Source organism: Mytilus californianus, unplaced genomic scaffold, assembly GCF_021869535.1.
Source record: "Mytilus californianus isolate M0D057914Y unplaced genomic scaffold, xbMytCali1.0.p SCAF_9, whole genome shotgun sequence".
NCBI classification, from domain to species: domain Eukaryota; kingdom Metazoa; phylum Mollusca; class Bivalvia; order Mytilida; family Mytilidae; genus Mytilus; species Mytilus californianus.
The window spans coordinates 9,644,673-9,670,515 of record NW_026262745.1 but is presented as its reverse complement, the minus strand read 5'-3'; the positions used below and the strand labels follow the sequence as shown (position 1 = coordinate 9,670,515).

The 25,843-nt window shown below is 32.0% G+C and overlaps 2 protein-coding genes across 2 annotated transcripts in view; one reads left to right on the top strand and one right to left on the bottom strand.

Moving 5' to 3' along the window:
- LOC127716584 (regulatory factor X-associated protein-like) overlaps window positions 1-25,843 on the top strand; it is a 270,907-nt gene that overhangs the window by 36,992 nt on the left and 208,072 nt on the right. The window lies entirely within an intron of this gene.
- On the bottom strand, window positions 256-17,017 carry LOC127716578 (uncharacterized). The gene is made up of 2 exons (XM_052222812.1): window positions 16,954-17,017; window positions 256-10,376 (listed from the first exon to the last, which is right to left on the bottom strand). The coding sequence occupies exon 2, from the start codon at window positions 10,338-10,340 to the stop codon at window positions 9,036-9,038; it is 1,305 nt and encodes a 434-aa protein (XP_052078772.1). The 5' UTR covers window positions 10,341-10,376; window positions 16,954-17,017; the 3' UTR covers window positions 256-9,035.

Sequence of the window (25,843 nt, the reverse complement as noted above, 5' to 3'; positions counted from 1 at the left end):
AACAGGAATTACCAGGATTAATGAATAGCACAACAAACAACTGATTCCTTAAAAAGACACACCAAGACAAATTGCAATCAACAACACATGAAATAGGTAGCCTGACAAGGTACGGGCACACTGTGAATACTGTTGGGATTTGGGTTAGACCAGTTTCCCATCTGTAAAAACCTCCTCTTTTTCAAATATAGATCATGTAAAAAAAAGTCTGAAGAGAGACGTATAGCTGGTAGGGCATTTGAAGTAATTCAAAAATAACAACCAATATCTTTTATTGTCCCACATTGTGACATATAATATAAATATACAAAATACTAACAATAAAACAAGGGAATGTTGCTGGTAGTTCTCAATTCTCACTTCTTGATCATACATTATATCCATACAAATGTCTATAAAGGTAACAATAACAAAATTTATCTTATATCACAGATGCATGTATGTTCTGTACAATATCTCAAACAGGTTTTTATGATAATCGTCAGGTTAATTGAGATAATATACACATTCATATTGCAAAATCACAAAAGTGATGTTATAATTGGTAGGTCTCATAAAAATTGCTGACATAAAGTATACGTTTTTTGTTATTCATCAGATAGTAACTTTAGGTTGTGAAATTCAAAGAGGTCAGGTAAAAATATCATTTTGCACTGTTTCATGAGAGCTGGAGAACAGAAATAGACAAATGAGTTGCAAACAATTTCCTGCAAATTATAACATTACTCTTTATAAGACACAGACCAAAAACTACATGTTCACTAGGTTTACCTGTTGTGTAAGTCAGTGGATATATAATATTTGTATTGGTTTTTGTAAATACTGTGGTTTAAGAAACATTGTGGTTAAGTACTAGGTTATCTTTTAAATTCAATAATACCCTGGATTGGTTTTGGGAAAATGCAAAGAATAATAATACTGAGCAGTATTAAAAGTGACATAATACACTCAGTGTAATTATTCCTGCAATGTTAGCTTCTGTTGCATAGTTTAGAATGAATAGGGGATAAGATGTGTATACCTGCAATAGCCCTTAAATGGAAAACTCCAAAAGCCAATTGAATAAAAAAATTAATTGGTGACACAATGCTTATGTTCAATATAATAAAAATTTGTAAGGGTTCCGCGGAACCCAGTGTCTCGCCTACTTTTTCTGTTAAACGCAGGCTCAACAAAAATGAGGAAGTAAATCAATAAAAATATTCCTCTTGATACTATCTTTTGATTGTAAGAAGCTTCTGTCCAAATTTGGTAAAAATCCAGGATAGTTTATGAATCTAATAAATGTTTAAAAACTTTAACTGCAGACTGAATGTAATGTTAACTGGAAGAAAACAAAATTTCCTTCTAGATACTAGCATTTGATCATAAACAAGCTTCTGTCCAAGTTTGGTACAAATCCAAAATAGTATAAGAAAGTTATTAAAATTTTAAAAACTTTAACCACAGGGTGAATGTGTTGTTTCCTGGCAGAAAATCTAAGTCCATTAAAAGTAAAATATGGAAAAATATATTTATTTTTTTACAAAATTTCCTTCTAGATACTAGCTTTAGATCATAAACAAGCTTCTGTCCAAGTTTGGTACAAATCCAAAATAGTAAAAGAAAGTTATTAAAATTTTAAAAACTTTAACCACAGAGTGAATGTGTTGTTTCCTGGCAGAAAATCTAAGTCCATTTAAAAGTAAAATAAGGAAAAAATGGATTTTTTTTTTTACAAAATTTACTTCTGGATACTATCTTATGATCATAAACAAGCTTCTGTCCAAGTTTGGTAGAAACCAAGGATGGTTTAAGAAAGTTATTAAAATTTTAAAAACTTTAACCACAGAGTGAATGTAATATTTCCTGGCAGAAAAACTAAGTCCATTTATAAGTAAAATACGGAAAAAATGGAATTTTATTTTTACAAAATTTACTTCTGGATACTATCTTATGATCATAAACAAGCTTCTGTCCAAGTTTGGTAGAAATCCAGGATAGTTTAAGAAAGTTATTAAAATTTCAAAAACTTTAACCACAGAGTGAATATTTGTGGACGCCGCCGCCGACAACGACGGAATGTAGGATCGCTATGTCTCGCTTTTTCGACTAAAGTCGAAGGCTCGACAAAAAGGACTTGTGGTATGATTGGCAATAAGAACTGTCCCTCAGAGCCTGTAGAACTAAAGACATGTACAGGTCACTGTATGACCTTCAAAGTTTGTGTATGACCTTCAAAGTTTGTTTTGTTTCTGTTATTGTTTTACATGAGTTGCTGCAAAGTAAAAAATTGCTGATAAGGACAATGACACAAAACAAAACAAAAGACAAATATTTAAAAAATCCATATTTAGTAGAACCTAAACTGAACTACAATGTAAATCTATATTAAAAATATGATCTTCCCAACAATGAAAGAATATCCATTGAACAAATGCAATACTAGATTGCCAAATATATGAACCTACAAATGCAATAGTGGATTGCCAAATATATGATAGTACCAATGCAAAAAGACAGTGCCCTAGAACTTTAAACATTTTGAATATTCTGGATTTCAGTTATTTTTAAACATGCAATGCATTACCATTTTAATTATCAAAAAAAAATAAATAAATAGAAATAGAAATAAATTTTTTTTTAAAATGTCCTTAGCATAAAAGGTGTCCATTATATAAATATGAAGATCAACAATCACTGAACTAGTGTTCTGTTTTTCCGGTGGGTGAAATATATATATATACATTGTACATAACATAACAAGATTTCATGAGTATTAAGACAGATTATTTCAAAACTTTTGTTCCAGATTGTTAGACAAATGTCTACAAATATTAAAAAGAAAAAGATTACAAATAAATGGGGAATGTGTCCATAGGACACAATTGATGCCCCCGCTTACATATCATATAAAGTTATAAAGGGACATAACTGAAGAACGGTAAAAGTAACACTACCCAAATTTGTTATTGATCTGGGTTTTGTAGTAATAAGTATTGTGTATAAGTTTCATAACATTTGGTTGAGGCAAACTTAAGTTGGAGAACGGAAACAAAAAATTCAGCATTTTTTTCCTTTTGTAAAGGGCATAACTCTAGAACGGTTAAAGTGACACCACCAAATTTCAAACTTGATCTGTATTTTGTGGTAATAAGCATTGTGTATAAGTTTCATAACATTTGGTTGAGGCATACTTAAGTTAGAGAACGGAAACGAAAAATACAGCAATTTTTCCTTTTGTAAAGGGGCATAACTCTAGAACGGTTAAAGTGACACCACCAAATTTCAAACTTGATCTGTATTTTGTGGTAATAAGCATTGTGTATAAGTTTCATAACATTTGGCTGAGGTTAACTTAAGTTAGAGAACGGAATCCAACTTTGGGACGTACGGAAGGATAAGGGTAAAACTTAATGCCCCCTCCGCTACGGTGGGGGCATAAAAATTATGCTACTTCTGCTAATTCAGTATAACATAGTTTCATAGCATTGAAATAATCAAATAAAACCAATTAGACGTTATAATTCAAAATTTACCAGTGTCATTACTGTTATCTTTCACAGAAAATCATTATTTTTCACAAATTCCTAAAATCATTCATCTTCTTTTTAACCGATTTACTAAGTTGCCAGTATTTCCCCAATGCACATATAAAAATAGAGATATTTCAAATTTTCCATTTACCTAGCAGTATTTATATTTAATGAACAAATTAGAAAAAAATGCAAAAAGTTCCCACAAAAAGATTTGCCACAGATTATAGATCACTTACTAATTATACATGTATAAGCAAATACTAAATTATAACAATTATAATATAATACAATAAACAACAATTACTGAGAAAGTATCAAAATGGATTTCAGAATCAATGCAACAATAAAAACATAAATCTATAAATCTATAAACAGATAAATACAATGTAAACAATACTAATAATAAATACATTTTCTTTTACAATCAGATTAGTTCCTTTGAATAAATTTTGAAATCCAAAAGCAAGAAAAGTCAAAATTTTAGATAACTTGCAATTAGATATATTACACCCTGAACAACGATACATAATAGAAATTATGAATATAAACTCAAATATTAAGGTAAAAAAAAGAATGTATTGGTCTTTTTAAGTCCACAAACAAAAACTCATTATTAAACTATAAAGCTCAATCATACAGTAATATATTTTACCATGTCCACTATGAGCTTCAGTAAGGTACTAGACTTATTATTCTTTCTTTATAATAAAATAAAATTTGAGGATAATCTATAGTCTTTGAGAAATATTCGTGTAGAAAAATGCAAAGCAGATAAAACTAGAGGCTCTAAAGAGCCTGTGTCGCTCACCTTTATCTATGTGCATATTAAACAAAGGACACAGATGGATTCATGACAAAATTGTGTTTTGGTGATGGTGATGTGTTTGTAGATCTTACTTTACTGAACATGCTTGCTGCTTACAATTATCTCTATCTATAATGATCTTGGCCCAGTAGTTACAGTGGAAAATATTTTGTAAAAATTTACAAAAATTTATGAAAATTATAAAAAAATTGACTATAAAAGACAATAACTCCTTAAGGGTTCAATTGACAATTTTAGTCATGTTGACTTATTTGTAGATCTTACTTTGCTGAACATTATTGCTATTTACAGTTTATCTCTATCTATAATAATATTCAAGATAATAACCAAAAGCTGCAAAATTTTCCTAAAATTACCAATTCAGGGGCATCAACCCAACAACGTGTTGCCTGATTGGTCTGAAAATTTCAAGGCAGATAGATCTTGACCTAATGAACAATTTTATTCTTGTCAGATTTGCTCTAAATGCTTTGGTTTCAGAGATATGAGCCAAAAACTGCATTTTACCCTATGAACTATTTTTTAGCCATGTCGGCCATCTTGGTTTGCGGGCGGGTCATCGGACACATTTTTTAAACTAGATACCCTAATGATGATTGTGGACAAGTTTGGTTAAATTTGTCTTAGTAGTTTCAGAGGAGAAGATTTTTGTAAAAGATTACAAAAATTTACGAAAAATGGTTAAAAATTGACTATAAAGGGCAATAACTCCTTAAGGGGTCAACTGACCATTTTGGTCATGTTGACTTATTTGTAGATCTTACTTTGCTGAACATTATTGCTGTTTACAGTTTATCTCTTTCTATAATAATATTCAAGGCAATAACCAAAAACGGCAAAATTTCCTTAAAATTACCAATTCAGGGGCAGCAACCCAACAACGGGTTTTCAGATTCATCTGAAAATTTCAGGGCAGATAGATCTTGACCTGATAAACAATTTTACCCCATGTCAGATTTGCTCTAAATGCTTTGGTTTCAGAGATATAAGCCAAAATCTACATTTTACCCCTATGTTCTATTTTTAGCCATGGCGGCCATCTTGGTGAGTTGGCCGGGTCACCGGACACATTTTTTAAACTAGATACCCTATTGATGATTGTGGACAAGTTTGGTCAAATTTGGCCCAGTAGTTTCAGAGGAGAAGATTTTTGTAAAAGTTTACGGACGACGGACGACGGACGCCAAGTGATGAGAAAAGCTCACTTGGCCCTTTGGGCCAGGTGAGCTAAAAAAAAGTTAATTTCACTGAAAACTATTTCATGGTTTGAAAAAAATACCAAATACAAACACAGTGCATACCAGTATTAAAGATTTACAAACTTAAGGGTAATAATCAATGCACATTGCCATCTCTACTATAAAACAATATATTATATAAAAATATACAATCTTAATATTCTATTATAAATAAACATAGGTGGGTTTTTAATCTTTATCAACAGATACTATTTTATATAATTAATTCATTTTGTGCCAACATAAGGTTTTGCCATTTCTATACTTTTTTAATTTCAGATAATCAATTTTAGATTTTTTGCCAAATAAAGAATAATTTGTGGGTTTGTCATCTTTTTTATTTTCCATTTCTCCTATCAAAACATTTGGTTAAAAGGTAAAACTATAGCTCCCTTATTCCACTTCTGTATAAATTGAACCTACAGTTTGGAAGCATTCTTCCACAAAAAAGAATCTGTAAGGCAAAATGGATCTTCAAAATTAAATATGTTTGCACAATGTCAAAATTAAATACATGTGTATAAAAGTAAACATTAACGACTGGCAAGACTCACATAAAAAATACTAGCTGATCATTAAATCATGAATGAACAATAATACAGATATTTGCTTTTTTATATGAGACATCCAAAATAACTAATATAGATAGAAAATATCAAAACATGAGGCTGCTTTTGTCCATAATCATTACATACATGGTATACAACATAGAACCATTTGTATAAATATATAGCAATTATGGGGTAATTTGATCAATAGTAATATTTTTCCTTTTGTTTTCACTTCTATCTCAAATACAACATGTACAATACATGTATTACATCTCTCTTTTAATTCATAATATACAATTTTTAAAAGATTTGACCTCTATCAGTTTTGTCATATTTAAAAAAAATCATCAACGTTTTGAATGCATATTACGCTTTTACAAACATTTACTTATGTACATCTAACTCGTTTTCAACCATTGCAATTGTCAAGTTTTGGGAAGTCATAACTTTACTCGAAAAAAATTTTTCTTGGTTTTTGTAAAACTTTTTTGTTAGAGTTCAAGCTTTTCTCTCAAGAGTTACCTAATGCAGCAAGGCCTTTAAAAATGTTCAAGAGTGGCATGTCAATATTTTGAAAAGAGACAATAGAGAATTTAGTTGTCCATGAACTTGTACTTTTATGAATAATAGAGACAAAAGAAAATTATAGTTGTCCATGAAATTGTACTTCATTGAATAATAAAGACAAAAATAATGGACAGACAATTAAACATTCTATTACAGCAATGTTATAAAGAGAAAACCAAGAAGAGAAGATATATGACTTTCTTATTTATCCCTATATGAATAAAATATGTATGGATGACTAATTAGGGAGATAACTCTACTCCCAAATTTATAACCTGTAGTGCATGCATTAAGGCATGTCATGTCTTGTATAGACATGATTTCTCATTGCAAGAGATCGCTTTTCTGTAGTAAATAAAACTTATTTGTATACAAGTTTTATCGCTGACTGCCATAATATATACTGTTATTTGTTTTAACTGGTTAAAATGATGAATTAAAATCTGAGATCAACTATATCACATGAAGAAATGCCATCAAATGTTTTTCCAGAGAGACTATTTCAGATGATATGTTTAAGGTACTTATCAAGCCACGACAAACATAGATATCACAAAGAAATAAAACAACACCCATCACATACATGGCAATGGAGTACTATACTGTAAAATAAACAATCTAATGCAATTTTTATGTAACAATATTTTTCATTAGCCAAAAGTTACCACCAAATCCACAGTTGAAATGTCGTAACTAAGGAGTGACCCACCATTTTGAATTGCTTGGATCAAGAAATGTTCGATTACTACAATATAATCGAAATAAAACACCACCTACTTCAAAAACCCCGTTTTGATGCGATTATATCCAAATTTGAATCATAGAAGCAACGTTATAATCTTCATTTTGTAAGTTCTCATTCATATGACGTCAGTTTTACCATGAAGTCTATGCACTAAAATCATTCAAGAAGTTTTGCAGAATTTTATTTTATTTCAAATTTATACATTTTTTAACGTAACGCATTAGAATCAGAAAAACAGTACTGTAGTTGAAGATTTGCTGCAGTCAATTTTTAATTTGAGTCACAAACATCCGTTTTACTGGTGACTTGTAATGTATTTGCGACTGTCAAATTGCCAATTGACAGCGGCAACTTTTCAACTACAGTACTGTTATTCCTTTAATTTATCTCATTTATTTGTTTCTATTTAACTTTGTACATAACTTGGACAATGAAGCAGAAGAAACAAGAATAACAATTAAAATTCAAAAGTAAAGAGTTTGTTGTTCATGTTGTTTTCTCTTACAATGATATCCCAGAATATTGAAAAGAAGGCTTAAGGATGCGGTACATTAACAAATCATTCACAAAACCCAAAGCAAAATAACAATACTTTGATTGCTGTTCTTCATCTGAATGACACAGTCAACAAAAATCAAAACTTCACAGCTCAATGCAAATTAAAGACAATCCCTACATCTATCAAAAAGGATATTACAAAACATGAAGTTTCTAAGCACCTTTCTACTAGATTTGTTTCCTCACATACTTACTGGCCTTATCAATGCATGTTTGTGAGTTCACTTTCAATGAACTATTTGCTTCAGTGCATCAGTGCATTGATTGATTGATTGATTGTTGGTTGCTTAACGTCCAGTGGCAAATATTTCATGCATATTCAGGACGATCAGTGCATTGACCAGTCAACTTAATGATAAATAAAAGGCAGTGATATAGTTTTTTTTTATTTTGAACTTTGGACTTGCATAAGCCAAAAAAAAAGTATGTGGACATGCTTGAAAAAAATAGTTTGTGAAGATTCTGTGTCTGACCACTGAATAAAATTCTTCCATCTTTAAAGACTTTAACCTTTCTGTTTTAAAATGCGCAAATTAATATTTATATTAGTAGTTATTTTATCTTGATTTCATTCAATATACAGACCCCCTACAGGACAAGAAGCTGTTTGTTAAAGTCAGAAGACTACTGGTTGCCTTCATTGTACAGGTTTCTTAGAACCATTAGGACTTTGTTGTGAACATTGTGTACTAATGGACTAACATCAAAAATATGATTTGAAAAGAAAACTGTAAAGAAGGTAACTTTCTCATTTAATGGCTCAAGTATGAAAATTCATAATGTTGCTTTTATTGTAACACTCAGCAGAGAATTCAAAGTATTTTCAAAAGGTACAAAAAAGTAAACTTAGATTTAGGGTCTGACATAACCAACTATAATGGTGCCAAGAATTCAAACATATTTTTTTCATTATTTTCATTAAAAAAGTTATATATTACTTTAACATGATTGAACAATTTTTGGTAATAGCCTATCAATGATAAGCTGTTACCAAATTTTCTAGTAATCGTTTTTAATTTATAAACTGTTAAGCTACTGTTTTGTGAAGCGTTTTTCATTGATAAGCTGTTTACCTAATGTTGTTAAATGTTTCATTGTTCCTTTCCATAAGATATTCATTATTTCTGTGATATCACCCCAGGCACTGACAGACATGTACTGTAACCTCTTGGTCCCACTGTAATCCTGTAGTCCCATATCTTTATTTAAGGTCATCCCTTCTAAAATCTGTTTGTATTGTGGATTATCAAGCTTTTCAAACATGACACTAAATAAGTAAGCATCATCAACAGGAATAAATGGAGTGTCAACTGAAATGCTGCGTAAAACTGGTACTAAATCTCCAGGAAATATTGCTGTATATCCAGAACACGTTTTGGGGAATACATCAGGATCTTTCAATGGATATGCAGTTTCTGGAATGTTCCATTTACTAGTCTTTGTTCTGACTACACGGCTGTTTTCTTTGTAATGACAAGAAACAAAATTCTCTTTATCCCATACTTCTGAAATAAATTCTTCAACAAGCATAAATGGATTAACGAAAAAGTCATCATCCACTTTAACTATATATCTAGGTATTGGACTTGAGCAAAAATCAACAACCCATTGTAAAAATGTTAAAACTTTATAACTTAAATTTCTCTGAGTATCTTCAAAATCTGTCTGAACTATATCCTTATAAGTCTCACTTTCTTTGATAATTTTACTTTTCTCTGCTTCATTTGCTCCTTTTCCAAGAATAAAAACAACCCTTACAGTCAACTTTTTAAAATTTTCTGGATGAGCATAGGTCTGTCGAATTGCCTTTCTATTTTTCTCATTGCTAATTTTGCTATGAATATAAAATAAAATATCTGTTTTCCCTTTGCAAATATTTTCTCCTTTTATCAAATATTTTGGTTGGTTTGAGCTTTTGACACTAGGATCTTTTAAGGGATCAGTTCGTTTAGGCCTTTCATCAAACCACTTATAGACTTCATCTTCCTTATATGTGCTATAAAACTCTCCTTCTTTCTTCCTAATAGATTCTTTCTTTAATTCTTTCTCTTGTTCTTTTTTTATTTCCTCTAATTCTTTCTGTACTTTTGCTTCTAAGTCAGGTTGCAGAAAATCAGATTCCTCCAAAATAACCTTTTTGTCACTGTCTTTATTTATGGTTTCTTTCCCAACACTTTTGGGAATGATATTTATTGTGCTACGAATTCTATTAAGAGCATCTGTCCCTGATTTTCTATAGGCATAGTGTATACTTAAAATACATGCCCAAATTATGACAAACATCAAAATGTTTTCTATTTTTGACAATGTAATAAATGATGTTCCTTTCCTTGCCATATTGTCATCTGTTGGTTATGAGTAGATGTATATTATCTGAAAAACAAATACAAAACAATTACAATGTTGTTATATATACATGATTATGAATAATACATAATGGACATGAATTTCTTGTGCTGGTAGCCATATGTGTGGTGTATTACTGAAACAAAATGTGCCAAAAAAAAACAAATGTAATAAAATTGTCAGATATTATAATCAAGGTTAATAAAGTTGCAGCACCTATTAATACAACAAACAAAAATTTAAAGAATTTTAAACAAGTCAAATATATGAAGTTGATAATCTTGTTTACTTTTGTAAATCATTACAAATAATTCTAAAGATTGTCTAGAATTGTGACCCTCATCAACAGTAATTGACAGTCCTTTGTTATACTTATATTGCTATCTATTCTTGACTACTCTATGTCCTTTAAGGTTTATTACTTGAAATGGTTGGATATTTTTTAAAAGGAGTGAACACATTGCATAAATGAAACATTACTTACCTACTGCTTATTTAGATAAATGTACAGGCAGATATCTATTATAATAATAAAATTGTACAGGTAAATTTGTGCTTTTGATTGTATGATTTTTGCCTTTTTTATATATTTGATTTTCTTCATGTTAACTGTTGTTTTGATAAACACATATTTTAAAAACAATAATAGGTGCAAATTATGTTAAATTACATTGTATTTAATTTTATTAAACAAAATAAATAGCAGACCTCCCAACTAACACTATTTTATATGTGGGATTTCCCCCATGAAAGGTCTTGACATGAATTTTGAAATTCTTTATTGTATTTATATTAAACACTCATTTATACATTATCACATGATTATAGTAGTAAATTAAAAAAAGCACTTATGACAATAAAAGAGGAGTATTAGGTCCTCTTGTGCTTAAAATCCTCCATTGAGACTTTGAAAAGTTAGCAGGTATGAATTAGAATTTATGTTTTTTTAATGATTTTTTTCAAAAACATGTTACAAATTACTTAAAACCTTTACCATGTTTACTAAATTCTTCCATAGATACAAAGATTTGGTTTGTAAGTTTGGCTGTACCTGTAGAAAACTTATTTCAAACGGGATAGCACATCCTAATTTTTACAGAGATGTTGTTTACCAAGCCAAGAAATTAAGATACGTTCTGGGTAAAAACTAATCGATCATTTAAATAGACTTATTCTAAAAGGTTACCAATTCAACACTGTTATTAGACATGTTAGATCCTTAAATATTGTTTTTATTAGTATAGATATTGATTTTGTTATCAGTAAATTAAAACCAAACTAATATTATTGTTTAAATATATACATTAACATATGCACATTCACGGTTCTAAAATCTGTCGATATCAGTATTTTGGCATTGCACAAGGTCATGTTTTTCTCTGACTGTTAATGACATCATTACACTAAATCCATTGGAAGTTGGATGTGTGCTGATTGATAATTTAGTCTTAGATACATGATTTTTTTATTAGTTGTTATTGGCTTTGAACTAGCTGTCAGTAACTTGGAGTACTCTCAGATATGTACGTAATGTCTGCTTTGTTGTAGGGATGTATAAATACCCTACTACATCCTGTCTGTGTTTTTGTGATCTAATAAGTTAAGCCCTTATCAACAGATTTTTATAGTTTGTTCATATGTTGTACTGTTACACCCCTGTCCCAAGTTAGGGGGAGGGTTGGGCGCCCGCTAACATGTTTAATCCTGCCACATTTTTTTGTGCCTGTCCCAAGTCAGGAGCCTGTAATTCAGTGGTTGTCGTTAGTTGCTGTATATTATATTTGTATTTCCTTCATTGTTTTTTACATAAATCTGGCCGTTAGTTTTCTCATTTGAATTGTTTTACATTTGTCATTTGGGTGCCTTTCATAGCTGACTATAGGGTATGGGTTTTGCTCATTGTTGAAGGCCATAAGGTGACCTATAAATGTAAACGTCCATGACATTCGGTCTCTGGTGGAGAGTTGTCTCATTGGAAATTATACCACATCTTCTTATTTTTATAGCTAAAATGTGCTCCTATAGTTACAATGTATACACAGGAGGAAGATATATATAGAAAGAAGTTAGTGTGTTTCTTTTCAGTGCAATATCTAGAGCATTTGGATTTGATTTAATGCTTTTACATATAAGAGATATTAAAATTATTCTCTCCAACAGAAATGTATTACTGTGAAAGTACTTTTATTCATGGGTATCAATTTTCGATGTTTCAGTAAAAGTTACATGTTCGTGGGTTCTTAAATTCGTGGATTTTAGTTTTCTGAAGAAAAAAATTGAGTGAAAAATTTGAAGACTTCATAAACAAATATTCGTGAAATTAATCATATGTTATTTTATTATGATTTGTGGGATATTGTAAAATGAGGTGTTCATTTTCACTCACTTGTTCGTCTTTCATTACTAACAACATTCATATTTTTAATAAAATAATTGCTTTTGGAAATAAGCTGATTCATCTATGCTTACAAATTGTCTCAATTGAAGGAAAATACAGAGTAAACATTTTAGTTGTTGCATACGTGTAATAAGAAGTTATGACACTAAATAACTCGAGATCGAATGATCAACAGATTAACAATCATCAAAGGTGTAATTTGGGCCATAAACATTTCACTAACGGTTTCATAAAAGAAAATGCTACAACATGTACAAATGTACTTTGAATTGTAAAATTAATTCTTATGAAATAAAAAAGGAAACCCAAAAAGAAATCATTATTTTTTTTTCGTATGAGAATTATGAAAAAATAATTTGAACATTTCAGTATCGCATATCATCACCGGAAATCTGACTTGATTCATCGATCAAAACTTATTTTTCATGAGAATTAAAAGGCTTAAAGTCGTACAGTTTAGATTTTTTTATAAATTAAATGGGTAAAATCTGGTCTGAAGTTGTATATATTAATAGTTCATAGTGCGTTGGCTTATATGCAGGCACCCATGTAGTCAAACCTACATGGGGATCTTTCCATGTCTGGAATTGGACAACAGTTGTTATATTTCTTTGGACACTTAAATTCGTGGATAAAGCCATCCACGAAAACCATGAAAATTGGTACCCAACGAATAAAAGTACTTTCACAGTATAAGGTTTCAATTGTTTTAAAATGATTTTTACAGGATAATTGATATTTGCAAACGGTAAATCTTTTAATAAGAACATAAAATTGTATGTCAAGCATGACTGACTTCCTGGGGTACAAATAATGAGTCAATTCTCGAATTGTTACTTTTCAATCAAATGTAATGTTTTGATAGTTGTCATCGGGCAGTTAATAATCAAATCCTAAGTTTTGACTTTTCAATTGTTTACCTATTCAAAGGAAAAAATCAGAAAAAAACGAACGTATATTTGACTTCTAAATACCAGAAACAATACCAGTCAGAAATACGGGTAAATACAGGTCATTTTCTGAAATCCCGGGTTATTTTAAAAAATCCCATGTGAAGGGGAAATTTACTGGTGTAACCCACAAAATACGGGTCAGTTGACAGGTATGCAAAAAAAAGAATTGTTTGGGCGAGAGTGGTGGGGAAAAAAGAAATTGACCCAGGGAAAACCATATTGGTTTAAATTCAGTCATACATTTTTCTTTGGTTGTCTTTGTTTTTTCCTGGTCTGAACCTGTATAATTTGAGATAATTTGTCTTGTGCAGTAAAAAATAAGTTTGGTGATTACAATTTTATTTTATTCTTTTGATGAATACATAAAAGACTTTTATGGGCATAGTATTAAACCTGTATGAAAGTTTGTCTTGTGCATTGAAAACTCAGTTTGGTGATTACAGTTTTATTTGATTCTTTTGATGAATGCATATAAGACTTTTATGGGCATAGTATTAAAATACAATAAGCAATTATCATGATTATAATAAAATAATGATTTCTATGAAAATAAAATAAGTTAATAATTTTTTATATTAAATTGTCATTAATTATTTACTTAAATAAACAGCATAACTCCAATATATTATTCCCAGAATAAACCATAGAAAAGTTTTTAAATAAATATTTATATTTATTTTACAAATGTATATGGTGTACAGCATTAAAAATAAACGTAATAAGGTTTGATTGCAGTTCATATGGTTAAACATTTTTTTTTTTTAAATGGAACAAACTGACCAAGCAACTTGGGTTGGATTGAAATTATGGGAATTGGAATGAATCATCCAGAAACCGCAGAAAAGACACACTAATCGAATTCATTAAGTTAAATTGCACTTTTATTGAGTAAAAAATATATACAGTAAAGTTATTGGGTTATATCTATCTGTATCTGTATCTGTATTGGTACGTGTAGAATCCTATTTAGGCTTTTATACACGGTGGAGAAGAGTGCCGTTGTTATGGGCAGTGTTCCTGTAGAGCGGTCTTGAATGCCTCTACAGAATCTGCATGCACAACTTTATCTGGCAGTTGGTTCCAATTTATGATTGTTTCCACAAAGAATGAGTGTTTATATTGTTGCTTATTGCTTTCTGGCACTTTAAGCCCTCTTGTGTTGTTTACTATGTGCTGTTCGATTATACATATATTGTTTGTTTCACAATTAGCAAATGTTTTGGCTTTGATTGTTCTTTTTCGGTCTTGCTGGTGTGATGAAATTGTCGGATGGCAGAGCCGGCACCAGACCCTCAACCACCTTATATATCAGGATCAGGCAGAGGTTGTGTCTTCTTTCCTGTAGCGTCTCAATTTCTAGCTGACGTCTCATGTTGGTTATGGACCCTGTTTCTCGACTCCTGTAGATTTTTTTGATAAATCGTATGCCTCTGTTTTGTATGTGTTCTAATTTGTCAATATCCCATTTCATATATGGGTTCCAGATGGTTGCGCCATATTCCATTGTAGATCTTACCATGGACATGTATGCTGCTTTTCTACATGCTTCCCCCATTTGTCGGCCCAAATTTCTGGTTTTTCCAAGTCTGATTAAAGTTTTTGTTGGTCTTGGTTAGTTTTAATTGTCCTGTATAATAGGCAATCGTCTGCAAAGAGTCTAACTGAAGGTGTTACGCTGTCTGGCAGGTCATTTATGTGACAAAGAAACAGGATTGGACCTAAGACGGTGCCCTGAGGTACCCCAGAGTCAACTGTTGTTATGTCAGATATTTCTCCTTCCACGATGGTACGCATTGATCTGGCGGTTAGGAAGTTTGATAGCCATTTGTGTGTGTTTCCTTTGATTCCATATTGATCTAGTTTGTGTAGTAATTTGTTGTGTGGTACTGTATCAAAGGCTTTGGAGAAGTCTACTATTGCTACGTTGATTTGATGTCCCTTGTCATGCTCTTGTAGGAAGTCACTGATGGTAGTGATGAGTTGTGTTTCGCATGAAGTCCTGATCTGAATCCATGATTTAAGTTGGTTAGGATCTTGTTTTTCTCCAGATGTTTTAGGATGTGCCTGCATATGATGTGTTCTAGAATTTTGCTGCTGACAGATGTTAAAGATACAGGTCTATAGTTCTCTGTGAGGTGTTTGTCTCCTCTTTTGAAAATACTGGATATATTTGCAACCCTCTAGTCTTTTGGTAGTTCACCTGTGTCGAGCTAGCATTGCATTATAATTTGTAGAATTGGTGCTACATTTAGTTGTTCAACACACTCTGAGTATGTGGTTTGAGATGTTGTCAGGTCCAGGGGCTTCTCGACGACGACGAGGGAGGGGGGGGGTTTAACGACCTTGACTACCCACGAGGGTCTTGCACGGTCGGTATACTACCGAGGAGAATTACTTATCGTATCGGTTCTCAGGTTCATATTGAGTTTTTGCGAGTTCTTCAGGTCAGGAATAACCACCAATTGGTGGATTATACCTCAATTGACGTATAATCCACCAATTGACATATATTGGTATAGACCAATTGACGTATAATGCAGGTTTTTTTGTTATAAAATGCTAGTGTGAGATAGGAGCATCATTTTGCAACTTACAACCTATTTTATGACCATTATTGAGTCCTCCGAAAGTTTCAGTTTTGTCAAAGCCTGCTGCATCTCTTGAGAATGCATGTGTACAACAATTCTTTTGTTGAAACATCTGTACTATTGACCATGATTGACTTTTAATAATGAAAGTCAAGTATAAACAAAGAGCTCCATTCACCTGTGGAGTTGTACTCATAATCACATGACTGCAGACAGTAATGATGTCCATTGACAGGTGATTAGTGGTAAATTTGCCAATCCAGAATTGACAAGATAACAATAGAAGAAACTGCAAATACAATTATTGATTAAATGCAATATGTTATGTCACTTTACTAAACTAGGAATGTTTGACATGTTTTCATACAACAATATGGTTTTCAGAAAACAATGCTCCATTTTGGTTGAATAATTTGCTTTGAAAAACAAAGAATTATATGTCAATTGGTCTATACCATTATATGTCAATTGGTGGATTATACGTCAATTGAGGTATAATCCACCAATTGGTGGTTATTCCTGACCTGTTCTTGGCAAATCGTTGTACCGATTGATTGCTTCTCTGTTTCTTGCTGAAAAATATTCTTTATGATCCTTAAACAAGTGATACCCTGTCATTGCTTATAAAGTTATTGTGTTTAATACTGTTAATTAACAGAAAATACCATATGAGTTTGTGAAAAAACGAAGAAGTGTTGAGGAAGAGACTTGATGTTGATTTTTTTCCCCGGAAACAAAAGCAAGCATCTAGATCACAAACCAGTTACGGTGAAAGTTTACGGTTATTGGTTCATTGTATGAGGGTCTGGATGGGGTTTACAGAATAGGTAGCAAATTAAGGCAGCAGTCTTTTACCGATGTGCCAATCTCATGATCAAGATCATAAATCAATTAAGAATACAAACATGGTAAAAACATTAGTGTTTCGAATAGGTCAACGAATTTTAAACAGTAAATTTACAGAAAACGAAAATATATCAATGACCAATTATGTCAACATTAAAATGCGGACTAATTAGCTAGTGGTCGCCTTTGTACTGTAGCCTTTTAAACAAAAGCTTAAGTTTGTAAAGTTCAATAAGCAACTTTAGTTGCTGAGGAGGATGACCTGATAGCACTAATGATATTCTAGTAGCATACAAAGTTCAGAATATGATGCAGAATGACTTGACAGATCTATAATTTCAAGAAGGAAAAGAAGATAAAATTATACAAGGACATCAATCTAATTAAAATATAGATCAATGATTTCGTTATCCTCATACCCAATCCCTTTGTTTAAATATGATATGATTTAAAACAATAAAATCTTTGAATCTATCAGAGTTGTGATAGATCTGAATTTTAATTTGATTGCAAGGACATCCTCTTTAAATGTGATCAGCAAATATCGGAGTACTATAATCGGACGTATCGATACGATGCAACAAAGCATTGATCGGGTTGGTTAAATACAGCGTCGAATTCGTGTCACATTTACTTAACCATCTCAACAACTGAATCATGAGACGACTCATTCACCGTATATACCCCTAGCGTAGTTTTTGTTATTAATGAGGGGTGAATGGCACTGGCTTTGTATAGATTATCGTCAAATGAACTTAAAGACAATCAAAGACATAACAAATCTTAGCTTGGACAAATGGACAGACGGATGGACAGACATTCTGATCCCAATGTAACCCAAACTTTGACTAGGGAAAGGCAATGCAGATGCAAATGGTTTAAGTCGTCTTCCTGCTAAAATAGATTTCAACAAGAGATGCAGTATTCCAATATAATCCAGACAGAAATGAAGGAAAGCACTACCACATGCTCGTGTTGGGAGTTAAGAAATATTTCAACAGATGATGTAATCAATGAGACATAGACAGCAGAAAAACCATCATACTGATCATCGGCGAGGTAACATTTTTAATGGGGGAGGGGGGGGGTATGAAGCCGGACATCAGACCATGGATTAAAATTGCTAGTCATGCAGTAGAGAACACAATATAAGCACCAGTTTCGACATTTGAGATTTATAGATAATGTCTAATACAAAGAAACGACTATAAACGGAGAATTGAGAAAACAGTTGCTTTTCCCTTTCCACTGTTAGTACATTGGGGACGCATACTAATGTTGTATATCCTGGATTCGATCGAACACATCCTCTATTAAAAGATTAATTCTACAGACCAAAAATCATAAACTGTTTAACATTGTATGGAACAATTAGGATGCTGTATAGTAACACGAAGGAACAACACGGTGGAAATAGAGCACCAAATATTGAAGGAACGATTTTGCCGATTTTAAGGAAAACAAGTGGCTCTAAAAGAAAGAGATCTAATTAAGATTGTACAGGTGGCTATTTCAATTGTTTTTATCCTATCACAAATTTACTTTCTCCTCGCTTATTGGAAATGCACTTTTTATAAACCTTTGAAAGCTAATTCTCCCAATAGTAGAATTCTGTGACCTCACAAATATTTTTACTAGATATTTAGATGAAAAGACATATCCACTTTTTTATGACCGTTATGCAGTCTGCAACTTTCACCTTTGTGTTCCCGTTAACATTATTACTGATACCAGAAGTCCATATTACTAGTGGAATTCTGCGATTCTTAACAAATCCGATATGATTCTAATGTTATTAGCGTTATCTCCCTTTGCCCGGACATTCCCAGTTCCTACATGCTGGTCGGAAAAATTCAAAGATGCGAGATTAATAAAAAGATTGTCCTTCTTCTAACACAATACCATACTTCAAAGAAAAACAATCCTCTTGAATATTAAATCACAATTAGGTAGGTATAGTAATTCTAATTATCTATAAAAGTAAAGATTTATTTTGTCGATGTCACCATTGTGTGTCAAATTTTAACTTGTATGTGACATTAGTGATAGTAAGTTGATGCCGTTTTTTTTTCTTCACCAGAAGTAGGTAGTATTCTAGAGAATAAATCTATCAAATATCTATTTATTTCAGAATGTTAACAGAAGGCAGGCATGTAGTGATTCTTATCATCTTTTAAAAAAGTAATTTTTAAATTGTAGATGTTTTCGTGAACACTTTGTGTCAATCAAGAGAATCTCTGGTGTCAATCGTTTATATGAGAAACTTTCTATTATCCTTAACTTTATTAAATATTCGGTTAAATTATTCAAATGCTGTTTATTTTGTCTTCACAGAAATCCTAAAGTAAATTTGACTTGAGGAATACGTCGTAAGCTAATTTTGTGCAGTTCAGAAGTCATATGCAATAAAATTTACACTCCTTAAAATTGAAACTTCATTTCTATATTTGCAGGCTTATTCAGACTAAAACCAGAGACATATATGTCTCTGCTAAAACTAATTCCAAAATTGTTAACTTTAAAATTTACCATTTTACTATAATCCCGCATGGTGACAAAACGATCAATAAAGTTATTAAAACATTTTGGAATTGAATAATGGAAAAATAAGGTGACATGGACTGAATGTATTGAAATAAAGACGTCTATATAAATAGATTTGAGTTATTTCTCTTGGACTTGATCAACGACTCCAACCGTTTATTTACTTGATGACGACTATTATATAAAAAGTCAATATAGATCAGTGAAAAGATCTACGGCCTTGTTATAACTTCGACAATGGGACAATAACTGTCGTCCAGTTAAAAGCATCTGACTAATTAAACGTCTTTTGCATCTTGTGGGATTGTTTATACACATAAGCTATTCCCTTTTTCAATTAAGTAATTAATACGTCGATGTTATAGATATGTAAAAGTGCAAATAACCTCTAAAACAAAAGATGCCACACTTACTGATGACAATATTATTGACTTATCTTTGATAATCAATTGAAGTGATTATGAAGTATGAAAACACGTAGGCTTAAAAAGAAGACGATGGTAACGTGAGATGCTCTAAATCTCGTGAGATAAGTGATAGTGTTATGTTTGAATTCATTTATTCCGCTATTTGTTAAAAGAACAATTAGTTCAGGTCGTTTTGTCTTACAAGATCTTACAAGCCGGGTATAAATTCATCATTCAAACGAGTTGCTAAAACTTCCCGAAAGGAGATAAACAAATAGTGTGACGGTTACGACTTTTATTAGTCCTTACTCTTTGATGTGAATTCATTTGGAAAGACATTTAACAATGATTTTTGTCTCTTTTATGTAGCCATTTCAAATTTTACGGTTATTTTATTCAGGATGTTAGCAATAACTAAGGTCTAATTAACTCAGAAGGACCCCACAAAAAACGTTTTACATTTTAACAGCTGTACTAAAAGTAAGCGTGAATGATGTCGCATTTTATATTATTCAAATTAATGTTTGGTCATCAAACCAGTAAATATTTGTTTATTTTTATATTTTGCCCTTCGTTAAATAATAAAAATATGTTTCATGAAAAATAATTACAAATAAAAAAATGTGCAATCTGAATACTGTATAGCAACTACATGGATTAGAAGCATGTGCACGATATGTTAAATGATAATGTTGTCGTTTTAATAGGATTTTTGTGTCATTTTTCTCAAATAGACGTGTTATATATATACGTGTTATGAATATAGAAAATTGTGTATAAAAGACATCTTAAGAATGCTGTTTTATTAATTTCTGATTTCAGTGAAAATTAATTTAAAAGGCATCTTAAACATGCTGTATTAGATTTCTGATTTCAGTGGATCTCGCATTGACTTTAAGCATATGAAATAAGGGATATAGTTTATTGATTAATGGCACAAAATCTCTTCACGCTCTTGTCAAAATACCGGTATAAGACATTGGAACAGTGAGAGCGAGAAGCATTTTTAAAGAAATATTTTCTTTTCTTTAATTTTTTTTTTTTTAATTGCTTCATTTGATGAAGTCTTATGTGCAAAGTCTTGAATTTAATCCTACCCCTTTCAATTAAATCGGATGCCGTGGCAGCACGGTACGTTCGACTCCCGATCTTAATTAACAAGGATTACCAGTGTTCCTGTCGAAGGTCGGTGTTCCTCTCCGGACACTAGCTTCCTCACCAATAAAAACTGGACGCCACGATATACCCAATAGTGCAGAAACTGGCGTGAAACGCCAGTAATCATTCAGCCAATTAAATCAAAACCGAATACGAATATTTTTTATTTGTATTCCTATATTCGTATTTATAACTTTATATTCACTTCACACAACCCACAACATTCAGCGTGCATTCATCAGAGTTCTCAGAAAAAAAGTTTGGGTGTTGGTTTAGATAAGATACACAGTGACTGATTTGAATTAATTATGTTCATGTTATTAATTGCCATTGCTCTATGCAATGCACATTAAAAGGCATTAAAGTTTGTAATTTGTATGCCCTAGGACCTGTAAACATTTTAAATGACTTGATTCCCATATATTTATGACATAAAAAAGGCAAAAACGAGAAATTTATAGAAGAAAAGTCAAAAGTTGAATTTTTATGCAGATGTTGGTAACCACATGGTAAGAATTCGAATTCGCTTAAAGGCTTTATATATATGATATGCTTTTGAATATAATAAAAGCAACTGAAACATATCATAAACATTTTTTTTATTATTTTTTCTAGATTTTAAGATATGATGATCGTAGTGACAGAATCAGGTGACCAATAGAAGCTACCTCTGGTCAAAAAGGTCGTTTGCGTAACTTAATGAACTCTGTACCATTGAAAGATTTTCATTTGTATGCATGGTTTACGTTCAACACAATAAAATCATGTCTTCGGAATATTAAAAATGACGCCAGGCATAAGGGAATTATTTCTCGCAAACTGAGTATTTATTTTCACCTTTTGCTAAGTCACCTATTTTATTTACAACTTTGCACTCAGATTTTCCGGCATTATGTTGGACATTATATTGATTTTCATCCTGTCTCAAGCAAGATTTTTTTAATTTCCCGTTCTTCTCAGGCCATATTTATTTTAAAAATCCTTCTATAGCGGTACCTTTTAAATTCAACCAAAAAGGTCTTCCTATAATTATCATGCCAAGAAATCCCGTTGCTAAAAAAATTCCGGTCGACCTCCTACGCCGTGAACTCATTAGTAGATAAAGATTTGATATCATTCAACAAATTAATCTATGACCTTCATTTACGTGTCGCTTAAAACACGGCCATATACCAAATGGTCAATATTAATCATCCATGTAATTTGCTCTATGGGGTGTTTGCAGAATTTCAACGGAGGCAATTTCTTGGCATGGGAGAAAGGAAGAAAGACCATTCACAGTTTTTCTTACATTTGTTTTTCTCTCTTTTAATTAAATAAAAAAGATAATAAACCTTTCAAATGTAGAGTTCATAAGATAAAAATATTCCCTGTGGAACACCTCACCCTTTTTTTGTGCTCTCTATTTTCAACCCTCGAATTAAGCTTTTCAATCTAATTAAAATTAAAACCTTGCTTTCTAACCAATCTATTCATGTACCGGACCGGCAACTTTCTTTATTTAATACGAATCTGCAGTGCCGTTTTACACATGCATGTTGTTTGCTTGGAGTCCCCGCCCGAAAAGAAAGAAATAGACTAACTCCAAGATACTGTATTCCTACATCACGTGATTTTTACCACGTGGAGCTTACATTTGAATAAATATCGAATATGGAAAGTGAAACTACAATTCAAAACATAAAGTCCGAAGGCACAAATAAGAAAAAGAATGGTTGTTTTTTGGCAAAGGGTGCCGGGGTAATTCTCTCTGTGTTCAAAATATACATGAAATATTTGCCACTGTCCCATTTCTGTTCTATGAATTCTAACCCTGAGTTTTCTATCTGTTACATGCCAAGAAATCCTCGCTAAAAATTCCGGTCGACCTCCTACGGAACTCATTAGTATAGCTAAAGATTTGATTTCATTCAACAAATTAATTTATGACCTTCAGGTACAAAGTAAAATCACAAAAATACTGAACTCCGAGGAAAATTCAAAAAGGAAAGTCCCCAATCAAATGGCAAAATCAAAAAAACAAACACATCAAATGAATGGACAACAACTGTCACACTCCTGACTTGGTACAGGCATTTTCTTATGCACATGTAGAAAATGGTGGATTGAACCTGGTTTTATAGCTAGCTATCGCTTAGAACACGGCCATATACCAAATGGTCAATATTAATCATCCATGTAATTTGCTCTATGGGGTGTTTGCAGAATTTCAACGGAGGCAATTTCTTGGCATGTAAGGATAAAAGATTGTTTGTTGTTTGCCTAACGTCAAGTTTTTAATTATCCATGCATATTCTGGACAAGAACAGATTAACAATAAATACCTAAATACAAAAGGCAGTTAAAAAAGTTACAAATTTTCGTCTTGAAACAGGGCACCTGCGGACTCCTGTGATACTATCCCTACACGAGGCATCGAATATAACGTCCGCATTCTATCTAAGTATGTATACCTCCCACACAGCTAAACAGACACTCCTCTAAAGCATGTGTTTTACTACCAGAAGGGTGAAAACTCTGGACCTCGATCATCATTGAGATCAAAATCCAAAGACGGCAGTAAAATGAAAACAAAAACATTGCAAAGGCAATCATTAAAACCCTAGAACGAAATAAACAATTTATAATCACCTGGATTTTGAATTGAAATAAACTCATCATAGATACAAGGATTAAAATGCTAGATGCGTATTTCGTCTACAAAAGACTCATCAGTGACGCTCAAATCAAAAAAGTTAAAAAGGCCGAATAAGGTACGAAGTTGAACAGCATTGAGGATTAAAAATTCCGAAAAGTTTCGCCAAATACAGCTAAGGTTATCTATTCCTGGGGGTAGAAAATCCTAAGTATTTTTCTAAAAATTTATAACTAATACCATATCAATGATAATTCATTTCAACACAAAAGTGCTGACTACTGGGCTGGTGATACCCTCGGGGAGAAACCTCCACCAGCAGTGGCATCGACCCAGTGGTTGTAAATAAACTCATCATAGATACCAGGATTAAAATTTTGTACGCCGGAAATGAATTTAAAAAAACAATACATTACTCTAAAAGATCGTAAAGGGCAACAAATTACAAGATAGACTTGAAAGGACATTCACATCACCTAAAAACGGTATGGACCTTATAAATAAGTGAATAACGGGATAGAACTTGAAAAGCATTTAATAATGGAATATTCTTGGCATATTTTTTTTTTATTTGCAACAAAAAAGGGGATTGGCTTTGCAAGTCAATGAATGAAATGACCATTTATAAAGTCAATCAATATGAGGAAGACTTTGAAAGATATTTCATTATGGAATATACGTGAAAGGCAAATAAACATGGAATAGGCCTTGTACGGCAGTAAATGATAGAACGATATTTCAAGACTATCAATAAAGGGACGACCATTTAATATTCCGGGGGGGGGGGGTGGCCCGGTGGCAGTAAGATTTTGAAATCGATAGTCTGGCCTGGTATGAACTGAAAATAAATACATGTAACCATACACAAAACAAAACAAAATGAAAAGGCGAGACTCGCAAAAGGGGAAATGAATATTCCGTTTGAAAAAAAATCCTCTTGCTTTCGAGAGGCAATTATATGATGTTACAGATTTGAAAAACTAGGACAGTCTTAATAACATCAACCACACATTAAACGAACATTAATGTTCCAGAATCACTAGAACAAACAGTTTCACTTAACTCATCATGTCATTATATCTGTTTGAAGGCAATCAGTCAACTACATCTAAAATTAGATATGTAATTGATGAGCCATCACCTCAGTTTAGAATTGAAAGAGAGACGTTATGGAATACTTATTTCAGATGTAGGATTAATTCGTGTTTGGACAGCTTACGGGATCAACATTTTAGTCATTTTTTGGACTACGAGTATCAAGCCAAAGCAGACCTATGATGACTGTACGTGTTCAATGTTTATTTGTTTCTTCTAATTTTATATTTATTATGACGTTAATTGAATTAAATTGTTAATAATGTGACCTTAATTCCACCAGTTCCCAAATCTGCTGGTCTAAAGCACGGATAAAAAAGGAAGGCAGTAATAACACTAAAGCTCAAATGTCCTGTAGAAAAAGCGCAAATATCATAAAAAACCGATGCGCAACTGTCAATTACAAACGGCATAACTATCCTATCAAACAGCGCATAAGCCTGCGCCGAACAGGACAGACTTTATTTATGGTTAATAACAGAATATATCTTAAGAGGCAGGAGTAAGATCAGGGTACGCTTGAAATGCAATTAATGATGTTGATGATAAACTTGGGGAAATTATTTCTACTTTTGGAAAAGCAATTAGTCACATTCATAAAAGGCAGTTCATTTAAAATCAAATAATAACAAACGCTTTAACATTTCAATTTTTCATACTCTGCCTGGTTTTCTTCGACTTATGCATTATAAAGGCAACAGTAGTATACCGCTGTTCAATAGTCATAATTCGATTAGCAAAAACGAATCCGGGTTACAAACTAAAACCGAGGGAAACACATCAACTATAACAGGAAAACAACGGAACAACAGAAACTGTAATTACGAGAATAGCCATTGGATAAAATTATATATTATGTTCACAAGATCA

What these genes read in the sequence shown, in the direction of transcription:
- LOC127716578 (XM_052222812.1), bottom strand. Translation starts at nt 10,340, where the DNA reads ATGGCAAGGAAAGGAACATCATTTATTACATTGTCAAAAATAGAAAAC.